The sequence below is a fragment of the Sylvia atricapilla genome, chromosome 5 (assembly GCF_009819655.1).
Source record: "Sylvia atricapilla isolate bSylAtr1 chromosome 5, bSylAtr1.pri, whole genome shotgun sequence".
NCBI lineage: Eukaryota > Metazoa > Chordata > Aves > Passeriformes > Sylviidae > Sylvia > Sylvia atricapilla.
Genome location: NC_089144.1, coordinates 14,024,029 through 14,047,877, shown reverse-complemented (window position 1 = coordinate 14,047,877; position 23,849 = coordinate 14,024,029). Strand labels below are relative to the sequence as shown.

General features: G+C 34.5%; 1 protein-coding gene across 3 annotated transcripts in view; it reads left to right on the top strand.

Annotated features, from left to right (window-relative positions):
- Positions 1–23,849, top strand: part of CACNA2D1 (calcium voltage-gated channel auxiliary subunit alpha2delta 1) — a 452,272-nt gene that overhangs the window by 214,169 nt on the left and 214,254 nt on the right. For all 3 annotated transcript variants that reach the window (XM_066318753.1, XM_066318754.1, XM_066318752.1), the window contains exon 6: positions 1,212–1,341. In XM_066318753.1, coding sequence (XP_066174850.1) covers positions 1,212–1,341 — 130 coding nt within the window. The remainder of the gene's footprint in view (positions 1–1,211; positions 1,342–23,849) is intronic.

Below are 23,849 nucleotides of genomic sequence, written 5' to 3'. Positions count from 1 at the left end.
AGGCAGCATTTGAACCTTTACTTAGAATGGCATTGTTCTGCAACCTTGAGATGAATCAGATGAGAAGACACAGGAAGTTTCCTTACATGGCATTGTGGATAAGCTAAAATTTATCTGTCTATGCTTTGATAGAGGATAATTAACAGAATGGCCTCAGCACACACATGCCTGACTGACCATCAGGTACTTCATTGTCAGCACTATTTATCAAGCATAGCACATTTTCAAAAGCTGATGACTCTATAGTATGAAGAATATCCTTATAATTGCCTCCAATAGCTGGCCTGAGTAACCATTTAATATCATTGTTGCTGTATTATTGCTTTAAGTGGCAGTCGACTTAAAGCAATAATACAAGGGCCTCCGGTTCCAGCTGCAGCTGAGACAGGTGAAAGTACTCCCACCCTCTCTTTGGCCTTCACTACCTCCTTGGTTCCACACTTCATGCAGGTTTGGAAGTTAAGTTAGAAAAATTCTCTGCTTTTCAAAGTGTTTAAGAACGAGAACAAATTGACTGAGTGAATTGGAGGGAATCAAGAATGTGCATCAGGGTGCAGACAGGTGAGAGTGGAGGGAAACCCAAGACAGACAGGTGGTGGTGAGCGCCTGAGTGCTCCCCTTGGACAGATGTAGCCAGTACATGGGATTTCACTGAGACATGCTTAAAATAAATCAGTGAGCAAAACCTGATTCAGTCAGAAATTCTAAGAAGGCTAAAATTCCTTGCATTCTCGGGATGTACACCACAGTTTCTGAAAAATCTGTTTATGCAATGTATATGGGTGGTATAGTTTTTAGATTTGTGATTTGCATTATAATCTGGAGGAAAAAAACAGTAATATTTAAGATTTGGTGGAAATTATTACACATAATAAAAGATAACTAATTTGCCTTCTGTTATGGGTGTAAGAATTCTATTCAGTTATAAAATTTAGGTGTGTAAAGCATTAGGCTCTTACTTTTCATTTGCAGGTCTTCGTTTCACAGAATTGCATTGGTTAACTCAAAATTGAAAGCAAACTATACACAAATATTTATTGACCTGGAGAAATTAATTGTTTGTATACAAATGCAGAATGTTAAAAATGAAAGAAAATATATGGATTTTTAGTTTGGTTGGGTTTTTTTTATGTAAAAAGAGAAAATATGAATGACAGTGTTTTTAGCACACTTTTTAATATTTTTCCCTTTACATTTTTTTCTTTAAAAAGCCTGAAAAGAACGAAACTGAAACTGGCAGCCAGAGAATCAGACCAGTATTTGAAGACGATCCTGTTTTCCGACGGCAAACATCTTATCAACATGCAGCAGTCCACATACCAACAGATATTTATGAAGGCTGTAAGTACATGAAAACAAAGAAGTGATTTTGTGTTTTAACACTGAACTCAGTATTTGTGTCCCATTCTTAAAACAATGTTTGTCTCCATTTTTAGTACAGGTTTGCTGTTATTGTCGCTTTTACTTCTTTCAGTGCTACCTCAGAGATGTGGCATATTAGGGATATGATTCATTTAATGAATTGGAAGGTGCCACAACTAAAGAGGTCCATTGGGATTGGATTTGAGTTTCACAAATGTAACTGGAGGTGAAACAAAACTCTTGCATATTCTGATTTTCTGATCCATTCTTTGTCCGTGCTGTTCACATTTAATACAAACAATTCTTGACAGCTCTTCTTTATGCACTGTTTGGCCTCAGGCAGTGATGAGTTCTGAAAACATTTTTAAGTATCTCATAAGCTGGTACAATTTAGGGAAATAATATTCTGTGTGAGCTGGTAGCACATCCAGTGCATTTCTAGAATTGCAGTAGCAGACTGATATAGAATTTACATAAAGTCTTTCCAACTATGCCAAAAATAATATATATATATGCATATACTGATGAGGATTCTTTAATTGTATTTCAAAATTAAGTATTTATCTTTCAAGATGGAAATAAGTCCCTGTGCTCATCAGCAAGCAAAAGTATTTATACAATAAAAAGACATTTCAGTATCCAAATGGGGCTGAATATTTTTTTAAAAGGTAGGAAGAAAAATTAAATACAATTTTTATTTTTAATTTTTTAAAAAATTTAAGGTCCTAATTTAAAATATGCAGTCTTTTTCCTCTCTTAAAGTCTCATCAAGAGGAAAGAGACCCTAGTGTGACCTGAGCTTTTTAAAATTCATAGCCACAGTTGTGTGCAGCTTCCATAAATGGCACAGGGATGAAAGTGAAAATGTCACTATGATGGGGGAAAGATTCATTGTAGCTCGTATTCTTATATGGTGAGCTTGACTGACAGACCTAAAGGATTATTCTGGGATTCTGGTTTCATAACTGCTAAAGTGCACCTTAATTGCAGGATTACAGACAAGTGACAGGCCATTACATAAAATTTTTCTTGTTGTGTTGAATTTAACATTTAAAATGGAATTCCTGAGGACATTTATCCCTTAAAAATGTATACTATGTAATGTTACTGTACACACCATAAACCTGAAAAGGAAGACAGAATATGATTTTCACAGGAAAGGTATAACTTTAGTATGTAATGAAATTATAATAACAGAAAGAAATGTACAGTTATGGACAGAGGTAAATGCATGTACAACATATATGGTTTGTGATTCTTTGGGTCCGGTTTTTATATTAATTACCAGAGAAGAGGAAGCCTAGAAGAATAATAGGAAGTCTGTAATTCCGTGTCAGAAAAATCATGTTGTTGTGTGTTCGGGCAACTTTTCATTACAGATGGAATTTTCAGAGATAACAGCTTGAGAATACCTAAAAGTAACAGATTTCATATCAATAAATGCAAAATGTTCACCAGGTTCTATTTTATTGTCTCAAAGTTCATGCGTCATCTGAAACAAAAGTGAGAAATTGTGGCATAGTCATTCATCAACAGATTTCCAAAAGTAGAATTTACTGTTGTTCTTTTCACATTATGATCTACAAGCAATTTCTATGACTCTAGAAAGATTGATAATGTATCTTGAACACTGTTGTCATTTTTCTGCCTGTTCACAGGACCTCACCTGTCATTTCTTGGTAGAGGTTTCAGTGTCCACTCTAGTAGGGAGCAGCTGTACTTATGAAAATAATATCTGCAATTCCTTGTCTAAATCCCAGTCTGTTTGGAAGCATTTGCAGCACAGGTATTACAACAAATCCTTCTGAGAAACAGTGGATGAGACACAGTTCACAAGTTTTATGTCTTGGAAGCCAATTTTTTTGACTGAATTATGCCCTGGCAAGCAGATTTCATTTTTTCTCCTTTAGTGTATGTGCTTTGCAGGATGTCAAGAGAAACAAAGAATTGCTCTTTGGATCTCACAGTTTTCAATGACTAGATATTTGACTTGCCTATTCCTCCTTGAGATTGGTTTTCACTTCTCTTGCCACTTACAGCAGCAGGTTATTGTCTCTCGGGGAGAGGGACAATTACTCTTAGAGCCACATGTGATCTGGATTTTCATCTGTCAATCACAGTTTGTCATGTTAATTAATTATTTTCTGTATGAAACTGGGAATTTGACTCTTAACCATAGAATCATTAGGGTTTGAAGAGACCTTTAAGAGAATCAATATGCTGTCCATTAAAATGTTTTCTGTTTATGTTTAAATTCTATTGTCGTTATTACTTGTGATTATTTTTGATCTTTAAAATTGAATCAAATAATGAATTTCTGTCCACTTAGATTTTTGAAAGTGGGAAACTGTTTCATCTAGTAATTCTGTAATCGTGCATAGCCTACTTAAAATCTAGTGTGGTCTCTAAATAATATATTTTTGTCTTCCTACATATACAGTGACTTGCTTTGTTTGAAATACAGTGATGAGCTTCTTGTGAAGTAGTTCCTTTTATTTCGCCATAAGAATACACGATACATCATTAAAAAATATCCATTTACTACATCCAGGCTATTATATTGTGAGTTATTTTATTGTAGAAAGAAATATTATGAAAGTTGTTTCTTTTTCTTTTTTTTTTTTCATTTTTCTCTTTCCCTGGATTTTGTACCAAAACCTGTAAAGAGACAGGAAAAAGTCTAAGGAGTTATTTACTTGCCTGTTTCTTAGGATTAAAGAGAGGGGGCAATCCCAATAAAACAGAGCCAAATCAGGCTTTTAATTCAGCATGTTTCAAGCGGTCCATTTAGGTTTTGAAATAAAATCAATCTACAGCTGAAAACAGAACAGACCCTCAGGTCCTCTTTCTACTACATGCACTGGGAATTAGTCATACATCTCCAATTAGTAATAGCTGAAGTCTTGTTTCTAAATCCTCATTAAAACTGTACCCTGCTTATCCCTAAGCAGAATATAGAAACTGCAGGCCAGAAGTAAGAGGAAATGCCTGGCACAAGGAAAGTGAGGTTAATCTTTCCAGTGGGTACCACCACATGCCCTCACTGTCTGAGATCCACTCTCCCAATCTGCTGCAGTGATTCCTCTATCAGGCATGTGTCTGTCCTGGTGCAGCTGTTAGGCAAAGCACAAAAACCAAGTTTGCTTTTTTTCTGTGAGGTTACTCCTACTTTACTCCCTTTAAATCAGTAATACTGCTTCCCCATGTCACTACTTGATTAGCATGGAAGAGCTGATTGAAGTGTCAGGTTGAAAGTAATGTGTCATGAACATGACAACATAATTTCAATATATTTGGACAGCAACCAGAAAGAAAAAAGGGCTTCCCTGCTCTGAAGCCATCAAACCAGGCATAAATATTGAGTTATAGGTAATTTGATGGTTCATATACCATAATAATAGTGAAATATAAATACTGTTGCTTCATACATTCCTTTCATGGCAGGCAAATTTTTTCTGCTCCTAAAAGTCTTGTGTTTATTATATATTATTTGATCTCAAGTTTGACAGTGGACATAATTTTTCCCTTTCTGGTGGTGCATCACATATGTAAATAATCAGTTATTAATAAACTATTTTGACATTCTAGAACTCTCATATATACCTCAAGGGCAATAAAAACTTTTAGAAATAATTAAAAAAATTCGAGTTACATGCTACAGTGATTTTTGTCTTGACCAGAATATTGTTTCCTTGATGAATTTTTAAAAAGTTGTACAGTTTCCGCTTATCTTGTGTATCTCAAGCTAAGAGCTTGAAAAGAAAAAAAATACCCTTTGGAAACAATAGTGTACTGGAAAATGTTCGAGCACATGGCAGGGATATTGGAACTAGATGATCTTTAAGGTCCCTTCCAACTTGGTGCTTTCTGTGATTCTTTGAATAAAAGCCTTAGAAATACTGGGAAATGAAACCGTGAGAGTGGCAATATTCCCTCTCTAAAAAAAACCCCTAAAACAACCAAATTCAAATAAACTAGGAAAAAGTGTGTTATCATTTATTCATTGAAGGTCTTATGTGTGGATATTAAATAAGATTTATTAAGGAATTCAGATATTGATAAAGTGTTGTGTAAATATTCTGGTGTATATAGCTGCATTCCTTAAATACCTAAAGACAATAACACATTTGTGTGTTTTTTTGTTTTTTTTTTTCATTTAGTTTAAATAACAGCTACAGACAGGCAAGACACTTCCATTACTTTAATTAGTTCACCATATTTTAAGATTAGTGCTCTTGATATATTTTTCTCCTGGTTTATTGTAAGGGATAAATGAATAGTGCAGGTTTACTACATTGGAGATTGAAAAACGATGGCTTCAAGTCTCTGATTTTGTGTGTGTTCACACCTTTAAATTTGGAAATAGGTATTGTGTGTTTCTTGTGCAGATGGCATGTAATACTACTTCTGACTTTTAAATTTTTTTTTTTGTATTCACCATTATTTTAATCAGGGAGTTATTTGTGATAACATGCAATGAGTGAAGTAGACCTTTAAATGAATTTCAGTGTCAGCCTATTTTAAATACCAAAGGATATGGCTTGGGGTAACTATAAAGCAAATGTTAGTTGCAGCTAAGTCCCTAAGTACTGCCTGGTTGATTCAATATTAAACCTAGAAGGAAAATACCAATGCAGAAGCTTAAGTAAAGAACTCTAGGGTCAGTATTGCTTTTTATGCTCTGACAATTACAGTTTTATTTTTTGCCCCAAGTAGATTACTGGAGCTCCCTGAATTAAACTGAATAACCAGCAAAAAGTAATAGCTTTTCTAACTTGATGAAAAAGCATGTTTCTGTCACAATCCAGAAGGCCAAACAACTTGAACAGTGTCCTCCATCACAAGGAGATATTTATATTTTGGTACTGGGATTAGTATCATTAGTTTAATTGGATGGATGGTCCAGTACAATCACTTGACCATGACTTCTGTCTAGTGTGATCTCAATGTAGATTTAAAGCAATCTGCCTAATGTTGATTCATCACAAAAATGCTACAATAGCATACTCTCTAGCTGAATATTTGAGAATCCATTTTGGCCTGGAAGGTCTATGCAAGACTAACTAATTGTTAAATGTGACATAAAGTTTTTAATGGGAAAAGAATAGTGGCAAATCTGAAATAAAACACACTTCTGTTATAATTTCAGATATTCTTCTAGACTGGAATTGTCTTAAGCTGTCTGAATAGAATTTTCTGATGTTTCTGCAAAATAAAAACAGAATTTTTTTTCCAGTAGAAAGTTTGGAACCTAAATACCTTAGGCTTTCATAGACATACAGTTGCCTAAAGACAAATTTGTACTGAAAATGAGTGCTCAGAAATATTGTACCTCTGAACTGAGAAATCTTTATTTGAAATGAATCAAGGGATAGCTATTTACAATGAACGTGATTGATTTTATTTATTTGTATGTTTTAGTGTGAGAATTGACTGAAAGACAGCATAATGAGATTCTTTATACTTAGCACTCAGAACCTTTCCTGGAATATTGATTATTTTTTAAAAAAATCTTTAAAAAATAAGGGGGTTTTTTTGGAAACATTTGAAGGAAGCTATATAATAGAATAAATTATGCCCAAAATAATTGGACTAGTGTACAAGGCTTGGCTATTTATCTTGAGTTGGAAAAAACAGATACTAATTTTTGCATTTCTCTCTGTTATTTTGTGTTGAAGAGCTTTCTCAGCTATCAGTTTAAGTACTTTTACAGCTTAAAGCTACATTTTAAATATTTTCTATCTATTCTAATAATTTAACCTGGGGAAATTAAATACCATATTCAAGCAAACAGTCACAACTCATGATAGGAATTTTCTCTTTATCTCGGTGAAGCCTTTTCTCCTATACAGTAATTTGTTACAGGGATGAAAAGATGTTCTAGGGTTTACTTCATGATCCTTTGGAAAGAAATTTTCTTCATATTGTTGCAGTGTTCTTCTCTCCCCAGGTGCTATTTTTACTTCCAAATAGTTTGGTTTTGTATTATTTTTTCTATAGATCTAATTTTGGCAGAAATAATATTTTCATTTCTACTGCCAACTTTCTTTTTATGAGTAAGCATATTAACAAAGTGTATCAGCACCCATGCACACATCCTAGTTTTCTCTGTTTCAGTTTTAATCATGCTTCCAGATAATCCCAAACTTCATGGTTACCATTTGTACTTCATAACAGAAATTCACTGAATAGTTCTCTTTTGATCTTCTAGGTTCCTATTTATCAGATACAGAAATTTACCTTGTAATTGGTATCTTAAAAAAAAAAAATCTTTCTTCCAGCATACTTCACCTTTATTGAATAAATATTTGAAGATATATTTGATTACAAAAAAACCCTATATTGGTAAAATATAACTATGTCAGGGTCTTGTACTGACAACCAATTCCCCATGAAAACCATGTTCCACAAAAGCAAATCACATTTTAGTGTGTTAACCCTGACTTCTTTTTAAATGGAATAAACTCTTTCAAGAATTACTTTTTTCTGTTTAAGTTGAGGAAATGGTTAATTTATTTCTTTTTTTTTGCTGTTGTTGTTCATGCTTTTTTCAAAAAAGAGGCCAACTTAAAAAATACTGAATTTGGCTTTTCAATAGAACAATACAGGCCTTAGGCATGGCCATTTTTAGTATCACTGAGGTGTGAAAAGCCATTCCAGAAGCCAAAGTTGTGTTACCTGGTAAAGTTGGTCTTTCTGGTGTGCCTTCAACAAATTAGAATACAATACAATGAAGGAATTTTCCTTCCTGTTGATTTTGAAAGCTCTGGAGTGTAAACAGAAAGACGCCAAGGCATTTGCGTGTTGGAACCCTGGAGGCTGAAAAATCTCTGGCTTTCTGAGCTGAGGGGTGCTGACCCTCAGGAAAGAACCACATTTGACTTGAGGCCTTGGAACAGGCTTCTGAGGTTAAGTGATGGCACGGGGGTTGTGGGTGTGTAGTTTGAATAGTATTGTGTGATCTCACAGGGTGAAAAACTTGGATTTAAGATTTTAGTATAGAGTAATGTGTGTGAGCCAAGATGGAGGATTTAAGGCATTGTCTAAGTCCTTCTTCTTCACCACCTTCTTTCTTCTTCTTCATGGGTTTGGGTGATTTTCTGTAACTGGGTGAAAAACGTCTGCATTGCAGGCCTTGGGTGGTCATTACTGGGTCAAAAGTATAAATAATATAGGTGTCACATTGTTATTGGGTAATTATCACTTAAATAGCCTTGGAAAGGGTTAGAAGCACTCCATTTTACCTTGTTTCTCCAACTTGCTCTTTAGAGCTCACGCCTCATGAGACTACATAGGTAAGAAATAATAAGCATCCAAGTCCGAACTCAAATCTGTGTTTTCTGTCTTTCATCCTGATCTCAGCAGAGATAAAGAAACCAGAACTGTAACATTTGTGTACCTATTTACTTTCTTTTCCCAAACTGTCTAACATTAATTTGCATGGTTTGTTACAAAGCCTTTTTGTGTGAAAAATACTTTTCTAATAAAGGAATGGTGATTATCATTAGCATTCGGTGTAGCTGCCTCTCTCTGCAGATTCCTTGACCGGCAATTTGGTGTGCATCCAGAATTATCTTGGACTTTATAGCAGGTCCTGAGATTCCAGTGTCTCTTAGGCTGCTTGACTGAGTAATAAATGTTTGCGCTCTACATACTGCCAAAACCTATTCTGGAGAACTGATGATTGCTGCTGCTTCTCAGATCCCTTTCCATTTCTTTTGCTGTATTTTCTCTCCTATGCACAGCTTGGAACAGCAATTTGGTATTGAACCCTTTTGTACCAAGAGGGAAAAGTTGGCTCTACAGTGAGATTGGCAATGTTCTTATGGTAAAAATAGCTAATGGTAGCCTTTCTATTTCTGCAATACGGACTGCTAAGCAGGACTCCAAGTATCCGTATATCTTCATTTTTTAACATACTAAAAATATAAGACAATTTTAACTTCCATCAATAAATGTTTAAGGTATGTTTTAGTTTGTTAAACAAGTAGATATGATGATCTAAGTTGACTACCAGGAAGAACGTGCTAAATTGCTTGAAGTAATTTATATCTAACAGGAAAATATCAAATTTTGTGAAAACTATTAAAGATTAAGGACCTTAAAACCTACTTTAAATCGAAGTTCAAGAGCTTTGGAATATTCCTGAGAGCCTATCAATTCTTTTTTTCTCCTCTACTCAAACAAGTTTGCCTTATTTTGTTCCCGGTTGTTCTTTTCAGTTCAGTGTGCTGATATCTAAATGAGGAAAGAGGAAGGAGAGGAGAGTATGGCCGTACCCCCTTTTCCTTTTTTCTCTAGTCTGACACAGGCTGCCAGCTCTGCTCTGAGCTGACACCTCCTGTGACCCTCTGCAAAGCTGCAGAGGAGCAAATGTAACTGTGCAGGCAACCTCTGCCTCCAGCTCTGATGGTGTCGTCTGGGCTGAAAGTGGGCGAGCCAAGCAATTTAAGGACTCGTGCAAGTCCTTGAAGATGAGGACTTAAAGGTGATTTAAGCCAGGGATATAATATAAACAGCAGAAAATAATTAACAGATATCACCAAGACCAAGTGCCTGATGCATACAGAGACATCTTCTATGACACAAAAATAATGTATTTGAATAATGATTTTGTTTATTCTTTACTCAACCCACACAGATTATGAGGAACTGAAATAAAATATCTGTTGACTGTCAATTTTTTTTTCACTTGGGCAGTGTGAAATATTTTATATGGAACCATCCCTCTACTCATTAAATTTTTAGAACTGTCTTGTTGTTATGTCTTGGTTTTAATATCCAAGAGGTTTAATAGGCTTATTATCAACAGAGTTATGAAAGATTTCTCCCTAGAAAGAAATCTAGTTTTCAGCTTCGCAATACTGCAAAATAAATTTGGTTTTGTAAAACTAATTTTTTAATAATTGGTCCTCATATTTCAGAATGTTTTGTATTTTCAGCCTGTAATACCACAGCTGTGAATTTTGCTGAGTTCATGGCAGCTTAGCTAAAACTTACGATTTTTTTAAACCTCTACTGGTTAAAAATTATATCCCTGTGTTATTGCACTTTAAAATACTTACATGATGAATCCTTATAAATAAATACTCTAAAAATACTTCATTGATTTGATTCTTTCAGAAGAAAGTGAAATAAAGTGTTTAAGTTTTAGGTGGACAGGACATAAATGTTAAGATTCAAAGTATTTTATTCTGAAAAATACTAACCATAATAAGGTAATAAATCTGGATACTATTGGGATATCCATATTGATAAATTTATTATGGTTGATTACCAAGAAATGACATGTAAAATCACGAGTAGATTAATGGATTGAAATATATCTCCAATACTGTAATTTTAGCATGTGCATTATCATATCATTGAGCATTGTAGTTCTTACTATTTTGAAAGCAGTATCACCTTCACAAACAGTATGTTCAATTTTAGTTTTGAAATGAGGAAGACAGATGACAAAAAGAAAAGACTAGAAAAAATATTATGTAGTTATATGTAGATTTGAATAACTTAGTGGCTTTTTGTGGATATATCCCAATTTTGTAGTCTTGAAGGGCTGTAACAACATACAGAATATAATTTAAGGATATGACTACTGTTTATTTGTTACTGCAGACTCACTTTATTGCATACTGGATTTTTCTATTTTCTCAAATTGCATCTCCAACAATTTTTCATATCCCTGTTGGATAATAATGAACTTTTGCCATACTTCTGCTTAAGATAATATGCGTCCTGCAGCCTTGGCATCCTGTCATCTTCAGAGTGTCATTTCCCCCTGGAATGTCCTCTGGTTTCATGTTGGTTTTTTCAAATTTCTTTAGTAATTGAGTATTTTGCATAATATATAAATTTGAAAAGAAATATTAGTCATTTGAAAAGAATATTAAAATCTGCCCTTTTCTGTAGAAATATTGATAATTTTTATCTTATAAGGATAATTTTCAGTGGAAAAATCTATTGAGACAAGACCCTGAACGTTACCTGGTAGATATGTTTACATGGATTTGCACTGAATTCTGGGGTAGCTGAATTAAATGGAATAAGCTATGTATGTGTTAAAGTACATTTGTGCTTGAAGGATCTATTTCTTAGGACTTCAGTTTCACCCAGGACATTTCATTGAGACCATTATCTGCCCTTGCCATTGCAGTCTCTCAGGCCTCCTTCAAGTAAATGTTCAATTTTTCAACAAAAACATTTAGCTTAAGCATCTGTTATAAAATTAGATCAGGCCTTTTTCATTAATCACCATGATAAGATTGGTTACTCCTAATAAGGTCACACATCTCATTACAAGTTGGCTTTCAGCTTACAAGTTATTTGTTTAAATTATTTTGGTTTTTGCAGTTAGACACACCACTCTTCAAAACAATTATCTGTAAAGCTGTTCAGTCTGTAGATGTATTTCATGGTAAGCTATTTACAATTTTCAACCTTTTGGCCTGCTCCTGTGTAAGGCCCTATGTCCTTGGTATCCATTTATTTTCCATAGTATTTGAAATCACTCAGGCCCATTTAGGTCAGCACCTTACTTTATTGTTGTGGAAAACCAATAGATAGTTGCTGACTAGGAAGAGAGTAGGAGAGAGGGGAGAAAAAAAATCTAGACCTTGGCCTTCTCAGATGGCAGCTGAAAATCAAGAGCGCCTTGGTGTAGCTCATCATGATGGGTATGGCAAGAGACAGACTGTCCAGAGTTGAAGGAAAGATAACAAAATCTTTAAAATAATTAAAAAAAACCCCAAAACAGATAGGGCTTAGCAAAGACAAAGAGATTGAGCATGGCAAAAAGGGATTACACCCTTAGAGCCTTTCAATTCAAGCACTCATGGTTTACCATGTGAACTCATTTCCAGAGAAGCCTGAGGTTTTGCTGTTTAGCTTTGTAGGTCCAAAGAGGTGCTAAGTCCAGTTGCTATGTTCTCTTTTGCATGCATGCAGCAGGATGGAAGGAGGTTTTTGTAGCAGCACTGCCTGTTACAGATGTTTGCAGGTAAGGAGTCCCTGCCCATGTCAGGGGGTTGCAACTAAACCATCTATAATGTCCCTTCCAACCCGAACCATTCTATGATTGCATGATTCTGTAGTAACTGCTGTATTCCTATGGTTCTTTATGGAAAAACAGTACTTACATTCCTTGTCAGAAATCACCAAGTGGGATTATATGAGCCTCCTGCACAGTTAAAAAGCCTTTGTGAGATAGCAGAAACTAAATTATGTAAGAAGGGTGCGATATAAGGGCTACTGATCTGGGAACGTGGTTCCAGGAGATGTTTTATTTAGTATTTCCTAAGAATTTTTCTTCTGGGGATGAGAGGAGACTTAGTTGTTTGGGCTGTTATTTTGCTTTATTTGAAATATAAATCTCAGGAATCAACATTTGACTATGAATCTGACTGAAGTTTCAGCAGTCAGCCTGGACATACCAAATACATACTTTTTACATTGCTTCATTGTCGTTTAGTTGAATCCAAATAGAAGTGCTCAGCTCCTTGGACAGCATCACAAATAGCAAATACCGTTGATTTTGCAAAGGTTTACTAAAGCTCTCAGATAGTTACATATCCTGTAAGATATCAGGCATATCTTTACTGATTTTTTTAGTTTTCTGGTCAAGTGACAAGTCGCTTTCCCTTCTTACAAAGTATCTGGCTTGGTCTGAGTTTTCATTTTGACAGGATTTTGTTCAGCAGTAATTGCAGGTCAGGGTAATTTTTGATCTTAACATGTTTTCAACCTCAATGTAATACTAAATCTGATATTTTAATAAAACCTGAAGATGTAGATACAGTGAGATTACTCATTGTATGCTCAAATACAATCCTCAAATACAAATCCTTAATTACCTCAAATTTTCTTTAGCTTTTTAGAATTAGTGTAGTGATTTTATGTGGACTAGTATTTCACCTGAAGCATCTAAATAATAACTAAAAAACCCAAATATTTTTATATATTAGCTGCTTTTCCTATGAAGATATGGAAATATAAATATTATGAGAACTTTAAGATAATCACATTATTAGGTAAAATTACAGGAAAAATAAAATTAAACCTAAATTAGTGTTAAAATTACACACTGTGTTAAGTTCTTTGAGCCTTTTGATAGTAAAATGACAGGGAAATCAAATTATTTCCTATTCTTAACTTTATGTGAGAAAGCATTGTGTCCTGGAGATTTCATTGGTTCTTGCTTGAATGTAACAGCATGGACAGTGAATAAATGAGATTTCATGCCTGTGCTATATCTAGAAAAAATCAGCCCAGAAATAGGGTCCCTGCTTAATTAATTCTTTATTGATCTTAATTTTCAATTCCTGCACTTCTCACCAGCATGAGAAATGTGTATTACTTAACCAGGAAAATATTTCTGTTTTGCAAATTTTACTGCAATGTGAAAACCATTTTTTGACATATAGTCTGGATAGTTGCAACATGTATTGTTAGGTCAACAAATGTAGATGGTTGTTGACTTGATTTTAATCATAGGGTTTGTATCTGGAATGATAAAATGCTTTTTTCTCACATGCAGAGAAAATGGTATGATGTTTGAGAATGAAATAGAGTTTACCCAGATACATGTGCAAATGTGTTTGCCAGTGAACAAAGATGTTGTGTATATCACTTTGTTTTTACAATGTTGTCAAGCGTAATGAATTGAAGCTCTTGCTGGAATCTGTCAGGCTTTTGTTTTTAGATAATAAGTTAAAAAAAAATTGTAATTCTTAACTTAAAGACAAGGCATTTGATTAAGTTGTATGTAAGAGTGCCTATTTGTGGCATATTTATAATTTCATCTATAATTTCAATCTATAAGGTTTTTTTCTCTTATCCACTCTCTGTATGTAATTTTGCTGATTTTAGTTTGTTCCCTGGGTTCTGAAAAATGGTTTTCAAAAAAGGAAAAAAATGGAAAAATGAATGATTTATTACAGATTTATTTCACATCTTATTGAATTGTATGTCTGATTTTTTTTAAACTGTTTCTAGTAGTCCTTGAGAAATGTGAATCTCAATTATGGCTGTCCTCATCAAGCTCCATGATCTTGAGGAGTCACAGCCCATCTTTGTTTTATCTTTAAAGTAATAGTGGTTGTCCCTTATCTCATGAAATCAACAGTTATCTGATATTAAGTAGCATCTTTTCTTAGATTAAATATTTGCACTACAGGAATTAAATACTTGGTTAAGAATTATGGTATTGCAGAACGCATCCAGATTATCTCCAAAAATTGGATCTGGAGTTACCTGGGGATTGCCAGGCTGACAAGTTGCAAGACTGACTGTAGTAAAAATCTTGGTCACCAGCAAAAGAACCTCTGTGCACTGTAGTTTGGTTGTTCGTTTGGGGTTTTTGTTTGTTTGTTTCTATTTTATTGTTTTGTGGGTTTTTTTAGGACAAGCTTAGCAAATAGTGTCTGGTCTTTTAGACAGTGTTTGCTGTACATGGGTGTCTGAGATCCTGCTGGTCTGCTAGAAAGTCACAGGATAATAGCCTCTTGCCACTAGCTTAAGTGAAAGGTGAAATGGAAAAGTTTATTTTCCAGATGAGACATTGATTTAGCAACAGCTTTATATTACTGCAAATTACTGATATAGAAGTTAGCATTTCCCCCTGTTTGAACCAGCCTGATGTGTTCAGAATGAGTTACACGCTCCAGCAGCTAAAAGCTGTTTGACTCCAATAACAGGCTTTTTATCCAAGATATGGACCACATTTGCTGGGGATATAAAATCACAGTTATTATTGTAGAAGAGTGTGCTTCTTTCTTTCCCGTCACCCTTCCCACCCTTTTTCTTTTCTGTGATATGTGGGGAACATGCACAATCTGGAAATGGTAAGGAAACGAGTTTCCTTATGATTTTCCAGTATCTCATCTTTCATTATTATTGCTTGCTTTATCAAGTGTTTTGGTACGTGTTTAGCAAAATTTTGTTTCTTCATTTTGGATATGATAAAATAGTTTTTTATGCTTTTTACAATGTTTATTTTAGGGTGTTTGCAATTATTCTTTCACTGTGGAGTGGGCTTGTTCTGTTGAAGCTGAGAAAGGAGGAGGGCAATGTCAAAATGGGACTATTTCTCAGAGACTGGTAACTTCTTGGAGTTTCTTGGATTATTTGAAGCAACAGTATAGAAGTGGGATAAAATACATAATGCGTAAATATACAGAAGCATATAATAAATGGATCCAAAATGCTAAGGAGTATATGAAAAATAGCCCAGCATATATTGACTAAATTGAATAATATAATAAAATATAATAATATAATATAACGTATATTGATTGCATATAATCCAGCAAGTAGCTCCTTTAGTTCAGTCTCTGACAACTTCTTTGCATGTTTTGGAAGCAGAGAGAAAATAAATCAGAGACAATAAAGGCATGTTCTATGTCCTGTAAACCTTAACTTCTGTGTGCTGGTTATCAGCCTTTGTCAGCTGATAGAGCTGACAAAGTTCAAAGTTAGAGCAGAATTCTTATATAAAATAAAAAAATGGAGAGGGGGGGAAGTGAATTGGCCAGATGAGTTGTGAGTGGTTTGCTTGTTTGCCTAATTCCTAAAAAAAAGTAGATTCTTCATATAGGAGATAACATGTTTTTATTAACTTTTTGATTTCTTGTGTCTTGAAAACTGGGAAACACTGTTTTTGGGGGTTTGGTTTGGTTTTTTAGCTACCCAAAGTGTTACATGGGGTCATCCTAGTGGGTCCCTTTAGGGTAACTTATCACAAAGCTCTGAAAGGCTAAAGATTCATCCACTCCTTATAGCAATGGCAGAGAGGCTTTCTGTGGTGCAAAATGCTGTGTGAAGGATTCTCCAAATACAGATTTATATATCTTCTATAGAGAAGAAAGCCTTTTACCTTCTATCCTGGATTTGGGATTTTTATGTCACATCTAGTCAGTTTAGAAATATTTAACTTTTGGAATTTTCTCTTCTAATCATTTACTGATACCATTCCTTGAATAAATTTTCATAATGCATTTTGCTGAAACACCATCAGCTTCTTAGAACTACATAAATTAATGATAATCAGAGAATTAAAATTCCATACAGTATACAAGTCAAACTTCTTCGTGCTCTTTTTAAATAGCTAGTTTACATAAATTTATTCAGGTTTATAGCTAGTGCAGTTGTGTGCATTTTTATGTGTTAGTTATTTCTTATTTTTGTGTAGCACTTAAAAGAATAAGACAAATATAAGACCGTGGGGTTTTTCGATATGACTGAGTTCTTTATTTAGAAAAAAAAAAAATCTCTTCTGTTTTTAAAGGAGTGTTTGTGGCTAACAGTATTAGAAAATTATGCACCCACAAAAATGGGTGGGGAAATTGCTTCCTTCAAAATAAAAACCTCACAATTGATCTCTCAGACCCTGAGCAATGCATCAGAAATCATTCCTCAAGTGCACTTCAAGAGTTTGGATTTGCTTCCTCTTTGTAAATTAGTAATGGGATTTGAATTATCAGAAGTCTGTTTTCATCATGTGGCAGCTTTTGAAGGACTTCTCTCCTACTGTGGGGTTTGTTTTGTTTTGCTTTTGGGTTTGTTTTTGAGACCTGGTCTGACAAAGCCTCTTTTGATCTCAGATACATTTCCCCATGAAGGACAGAAGAAGAGCTAGAATCTGGGTTTAACTAATCTAAAATCCATAAAAAGATGATTCATTCCTGCATTAGCTACTTCTATTCTGTTACTTCCAAATGGAGCCCTAGATAATATCTAGGAAGATAGATTTTTTTTAATTTACCTGCCAGATTTTTTTTTTAAATTACATAATAATAAAGAGATAAGAATAGGGAGATTTTTCTCAGGAAAAAAAATCAAGTACTAATTTCTTTTTTTCACAGTATAAGGGTTCTTGAAAAGTATCAGGAACCTTTTGCTTTGATGAATGAAAAAATGTGCTAAAATCCTATTTTCAAAGAGAAAAGAAAAGAACCTTCTTCATTTGCAAGAAAATGTTTGTAAAGTAAATGATAAATGCATTAGTTGACTTGTCTTAGAAGCCCTGGTTAACTCTTGATTTAACTATCCCTTTCATGTCACCCATAAAAGAGTACTTCTATAATGGTTGCTTTCTAGTAATTCTTTTGAAATATCATAGAGAACTCATTAAATATTGAAACAAAACTTGAACAATCTTTCTAAGACAGCACAGAGTTAGAAGTTCCCTCTAGCAATATTCATATTTTAGAAAAAGTTACATTCTGGGCAGCTTTAAATCTGACATTGGTGTGGGAGTGCTTTAAGAAGATTTATCACTTTACCTGTACATTACCCTCATATTATAATAGTCAATGTATGCTTTTATATATCAATTAAGGAATACTGTAGGTCACAACGAGAAGATTCAGGTTTCTGCTGATATTTATGTCTAAATCCCTCAAAGGAAAATTTCTGTATATTCAGGGTAGACAGAAACACCACATCTGAAAATCTCTGTCTTTATATATTTGAGAGAAAATTCAGTTTTCCAGTTCCAGAGGCTGTTTCATCCCTGATGATTACATGGTGCCCATTAATTCACTTAATATTGATTGCTGGACATTAGCATCATGTTTCTGAAAGAACTAATTTATAGTGAACACTCCTTAGGAATAGGGATGTTTAGTTTCTCAAAAGGAAGAAAGGGGTTGCTTTTAAATTATGCCACTTCAGCATATTCAAATAAAAATCTTAATTTAGATCGAAGAAGTTGTATCAGAGACCCATTGCCAGGAACTCATTGCAAAAATAAGTGTCATTGAGAGGATGATTGGTCTCAATAATTTCATATTCAGGCCTCTGGAAATTATGCTTGTGGTGGCTATACCAAGAGTCCCAGAACAGATAAAATAGAAAACCCATTTATGATACAAATAGGGATAAATATAGGGATAATGCTCTGCCACAATGGGAAAGAGTTTTAAAAAACTTGTGAATTATAATTTCTTACATATTTTTCAACAAACCTTTTCAAAAGCAAATTAAAAATTAAAATAAAATCAAAATTCAGACACTTATCTTACAATTTTGTTAATCTCAGGAAAAAAAATCACGCTAACAGATCCCCTTTTCCTGTCCCAAACCCCTTAATATGGCTGGGTGTAGTTGCAAAACCAGTATTTTTTATAACTTCTGGAGTTCATGGTACTGGAATGGGTTTCAGGATATTTGGGGTGTTTACCTAAGTGTTCAGTGCAGATGCTTTGGTCAAGATGAACTGTTTGACTTCTGAGTTTCCAGTTCATCAGACCGGATCAGTGAAATGTTCCTGTGCAAGATGAGCTGCAGTGAGCTGCAGTTGCCCAAAGCTGTGTCTCAGCTAATGGGGTCAGGCTCTGCCTGCTTCCATACCCCTTGTATTTCTGGCTGTATGATTGTCTGCTGCTGATGTGATGTATGTTGAACTCTTTTTTCCTCTCTGTTTGCTTGTTTGTTTGGGGTTTTTTGTATAATCGCTGTAGATGTACTCACCAGCACTGCTTGTGGTACGAGCATCATCTTTCAATATCAGTAGTCGTGCAATGACACTAATACTGAAGTACATCTGGCCCTTTCTACTTCTGATTTTTTAAACTGTCGGAAGGTTCACCTTCTAAGAGAATGTTCACTTAAATATAATCCCATTTCTACTACTCATGTCTTTGGCGTTATTCTCTCCACAGGTCTTTCAGATTTTTCAGGTCTTTTAGATTTTAAGTCATTAGTATAAACTACTAAAAGTACTGAAATGGTGCTTAAAACTGATGATTTACAAGTTTCAGTTGTAATGCCTTAATCCCACATTCACTTTACTAGTGTAGTTTCCTGGTTAGTCATTATCCAGTCTACATTTATTGAATCCATCTTCACACTTCACTTTAACTGATGGTTGTTCTGTGTTCATAACTTTGGATGTTTTGCTGACAACCTGATAGATTATTTGAATTGCCTTCTTCCTCCACATCCCCTAAATAAAATGCATCAAATCCCATCGAATAAATGCATCTTTAGAATTAATAGATTTCCCCTTCATCTTTCTGTTTTTACTCTTGCACTGTTCATTCTAACAGCATTCATTATAGGTCTCTTGATATGTGTCACTACTTCCTCCTGTTTTTCCTAAGAGTAAGCTGGGTATTCATGTAGTGCTATGGTACTATTGTTAGCTGTCCTTCCTGTAAATTCACAAACCTTCTTTCAGAATTTAATGATAAAGATTACCCATTGCCTTGGTTGTTATACAGTACTCTTTTGCTTCTACTCAGTGTTGTGTTTTCTGTTTCTGCATCCTTATTTACAGTAGCTGAGAATCTGTATCCATGTGTTTCTGAAAAAGAAAAACAAAAAAAAAAGAAGTTGATTCAAGAACTAAAGCTACTGGTAGAAAGGAAAACTTCAGTTACAATGCATTTGCCAGCTTTTATTTTTTACCTTGACTTAATAGCTTTTGGCACAATGATCACACCCAAATCCTTTCTTCCTTATGCCAAGCAACTGCATTGTTTGATCTCCCTTTAGGGAGTCCTAAGAGGGCTTGCAAATAAGTATAACACCTTTGAAATGTATTTGAAGAAAGGCAAGCCCTGGTCAGAATATCAAATCCATCTATTGAATGGAGTTGTCTGAATGCATACTCTGCACTATAAAAATAAAGTAATCCATCTACTGAATGGAGCTGTCTGAACACATGCACTCCACTCTAAAAATAAGGTAATCTACCTTTTGCAGGGAGCACTAAGCACCACTGCATTTACCCAAGGGAAAAATATATGTAGGATATTTAGTTAGGTGTATATTGAGAGTTACTTTCTGATAGCTTGTCTCTGCCAAAGTGCTAACTAAGCATTGTGTTAAAGCATCAATTTATCCACAGAGAGGCAATTTCGCAGTCTGCATTTCTCAGGCAGTGTATTATTTAATATCGTATCAACCTGCATGTATACTTAAACTATCAAAGGCTTTGGTTCTTTCTCCTTTCTGTGCTTTAGTACCCAGTAGGTGTTGTTTTTGTTTGGTTTTGGTTTAGGGTTTTTTTAGGTTTTTTCGGTGTTTTTTTAATTTTTGTTTTTATTTTTTTTTCTCCCTTGATTTTTTGTTTCTTTTTGGCTTGGGTTTTTGTTTGTTGGGTCAGTTGGTTTTGGTTTGTGTTTAAAAACAACCAGAAAACCAGCAGTGTTTCAGATGGCACAGACAAGAGACATCTATGACAGTAAGTTTCACAGAATAAAGCAATACATCATCCTGAACTTTGAGCTGCTTTCTGGAAGTTGTTAATGAAAAGACTGATGGCCTTTAAAAACAACTGTAGTTCTCTTTAGGAGGTAGAATACATTCTCTTTCTCAGTAAGCAGAGGTGAGTCATCTTTCATTAACTGGATTATTGGAGATGCCTAGTTCTTGCTCTGGGATATAATTTTGATCAGGCACAGTATTGCTGTACCAAACACTACACTGCATAAAGAGCAGTGTCTGGTATTACAAATTTTCTTTAACAAGAGCATATTTACAATTTTGTGTCTTCTACTTGGAGAAGGTGCCTTTTCCTACCATTTAAAAATAAGAAAAACTGCTTGAATTTTCCTGAAGGCAATATATTCCAGTGCCTACTAAAAGTAATTGATACTGGGATGGTTCATAAAACACTTAACTACATTGCAGAGTGTCCTCATCTGAAGGTGCTGTTTAAACAGCTTTACATGTAGAACACTTTATGCTGATAATTTTTTCATACTCTTTCTACATCACAGCCAATATACTATTTTCATTACTACTAGGTCAATAATTATTGTTTACTTGGTCATTCAGATTAGTTCATTATTGCTACTATAAATGAAGGTACAGATTGATAATGGAGAATAATTCCATTTTATTTTAACAATTTTTCTAGGAAGGTAGAAGCAAGCACACAATAATTTCTGGTGGTTATCAGAAATGATGGATTTTATGGTTATCATTCTGATGGATTTTGATACTTAAATAAAATATGATACCTTATTATAGCTGTGAGGTGGCAACTTACATTTCTTGTTTCAAAAACCAAATACTTAAAGCTTCTATTAAAAAAATCATTAATATATGTACAAATAATTCATGTGCTTTGCTGGAAGGGACAGAATGCACAATCAAGGTTTGTTTCCTGCAGCCTTAGTTCTCTGTCACCCATGCTGATGTCACCAAGGGATGCAACTGTCCAGTTCAAATATCCACATCCTAAAAATCAGCTACACTTTGGGCACTGTGAGATACAGGTCACCAACTATATTCCAGTTGCCCTCAACTTGCAGTAAACTTGAGAACTATGAAGCAAATCAATGCCACCATTAAAGTCTGTCAGAGGAAAAAAATGCAGGAGAGATTAGGAGCATTTTATTCCTATACTAGGAGTACATTTGCTAAGTCAAAATGTGAAATGGAAAATATCTCCCATTTATTTAAAAAAATCATTTAACAACAGTAGCTAATGGAAGAGTCCTACGAAAGAGTTCAAAGCAAGGTAGCATATATTCTTAATGTAATTCCAGTTTGCTGAGATTTAGGTGCTTCCTGATAAGGGTTAATGTCTTTGTATTTCATATTCTTTTCTTGGTTTTTTTGGCTTTTTTTCCCTGTGTCAATATTTTTTTAAACCATATTAGCCCTGTCTTTTCAGAATAGGATTAGTATTGCAAAAATCAATAAAGATTTTAATGTTTTGTCACCTCAAATACAATGCTGCTGCATTGTAACTTCATATTGTTTTCTATAGTCATAATTTTAGTTATATTTAATGTTCTCCATATTCAATTACTTATCCTCTACTGAGCTCTACTTCCAGGATTTGTTCAAAACACAGTAATTATAACTTTTATATTTTCTTCCCTGTTGGCAAAGCAACATTCCTGTGGATATGGCACAGCAGATGTGTTCACTAGAATACTGTTCTGTTTGATACTCTTGAGATGTTTCTTTTTGAAATTGCTTCATTTATATAATTCTTTCTCTGTGTTTTTGCATGAAGTGGGGTGCAGAATTGTCTCCCATCTCTTCTCTTGCAGCTAAACATTGTATGAACTTTGACCCTACTTTTCTCACTGATATTTTGGAAACTCTTTGAAAGCTTTACTCATTCACATGTTTTTTGTGCTTATTGTGGTCAGAAATCATCAAACTCTGAGACTCTATTTTCTGGGACATTGTTTTTTTCCTTTGTGGCCAAGGTTCCTTTCTGAGGATTACCTGAGCCTACACTTTTCTGAACATCTTTTGTCACCTGTGATGCTACAGATCAATGCAAAGGAGGTTAAAGCTTAATTAGCTATTCCAACATGAAAAACTGTCAGTAATCTCTGTTTTGCCATTTCTGGGGTCTTCTCCAATTTTATATATTTTAGTTCCCAGGAGCTAGGATGCCTGTCTGATTTTGGAACTTATAAGCCTATTTTCCTTAGCACTGTTTTCCAAAGACTTTACTGACGTTAGTGTGACTTTCCAGAATTCTCACTCTCATTCTTTCAACTAAGTATGTACCTATATCATCCTGACATCTCTCTCAAATATTGAAAGGAGTACTGTCTTAGGCAGTCTCAGAGGAATTACAGTAGCATCCATCCATTTTGAATCACCTGCCCATTTTTCTCCAGTTCCTTTCATTTGCTGCTCCTTGTTTTTTCTTTGTATCTTCCAAGACATCAGATTTATACTGTTGCTTTTTCACTTGCTGGTCCTTCTCTGCTTGGTTTTTGCAATTCATTTCTTCTGCTGATTGCCAGTGCATCACTTGTTTCTTTGATTTAGCTGCTCCAGTGCAAGCAGCTTTATGTCCAGTCTTGTCCTTCCTTCCTTCCATCACACCTTTGATTCCAGCCTGACGTTAATTGCTGCTCTTGCTGACATTTCCAATCTAAAGATTGGTTTTCTCAGCCAGGACTTATACCTTCTGCTCACATTGTACCTATATATACACAATATATATATACCTAATATGAGTTACACATACGTAGCTAGCTTAATTCAGAAACAAATTTGGAAGTAAAGCATTTGGGTTTTCAGTAATTGAAATTCTGCAGATGTAGACAGTTGTTACAAGAGGTGATTCCTTGTTTTATTTTCTCAACAGATATGTGCACAGATTGTTTATGAAGAAAACTCCACTTACAGTTACTAGAAATGCAGTGGCTTAGAAGCACCAGCAATTGAAATTTATGAAAGAACAAGAACTACCTTTTGTGCTTTAATGTGTATGTAACAGTAATGACAGCCACACTGTAATAAATAGCATACTTTGTTCAATGAAAGTAAGCAGAAAATTGGGTCAAATTGTATTCTGGTGTTAGCTTCAGCCTAGAAATTAATGTTTTCAGGTTACATTATAAATAGATCATTTGAACCATACAGATTTCTTACTAATATGTCAAATTAGTGAAATGTACCTTCAAATATGATAACAGTGCTCCATTAGGAATAAAAGCAGCTTAAAATTTGTACACTGGTCTATTTATCACCTTTTTAGAAGAAGAAATAAAATAGAAAAGCAT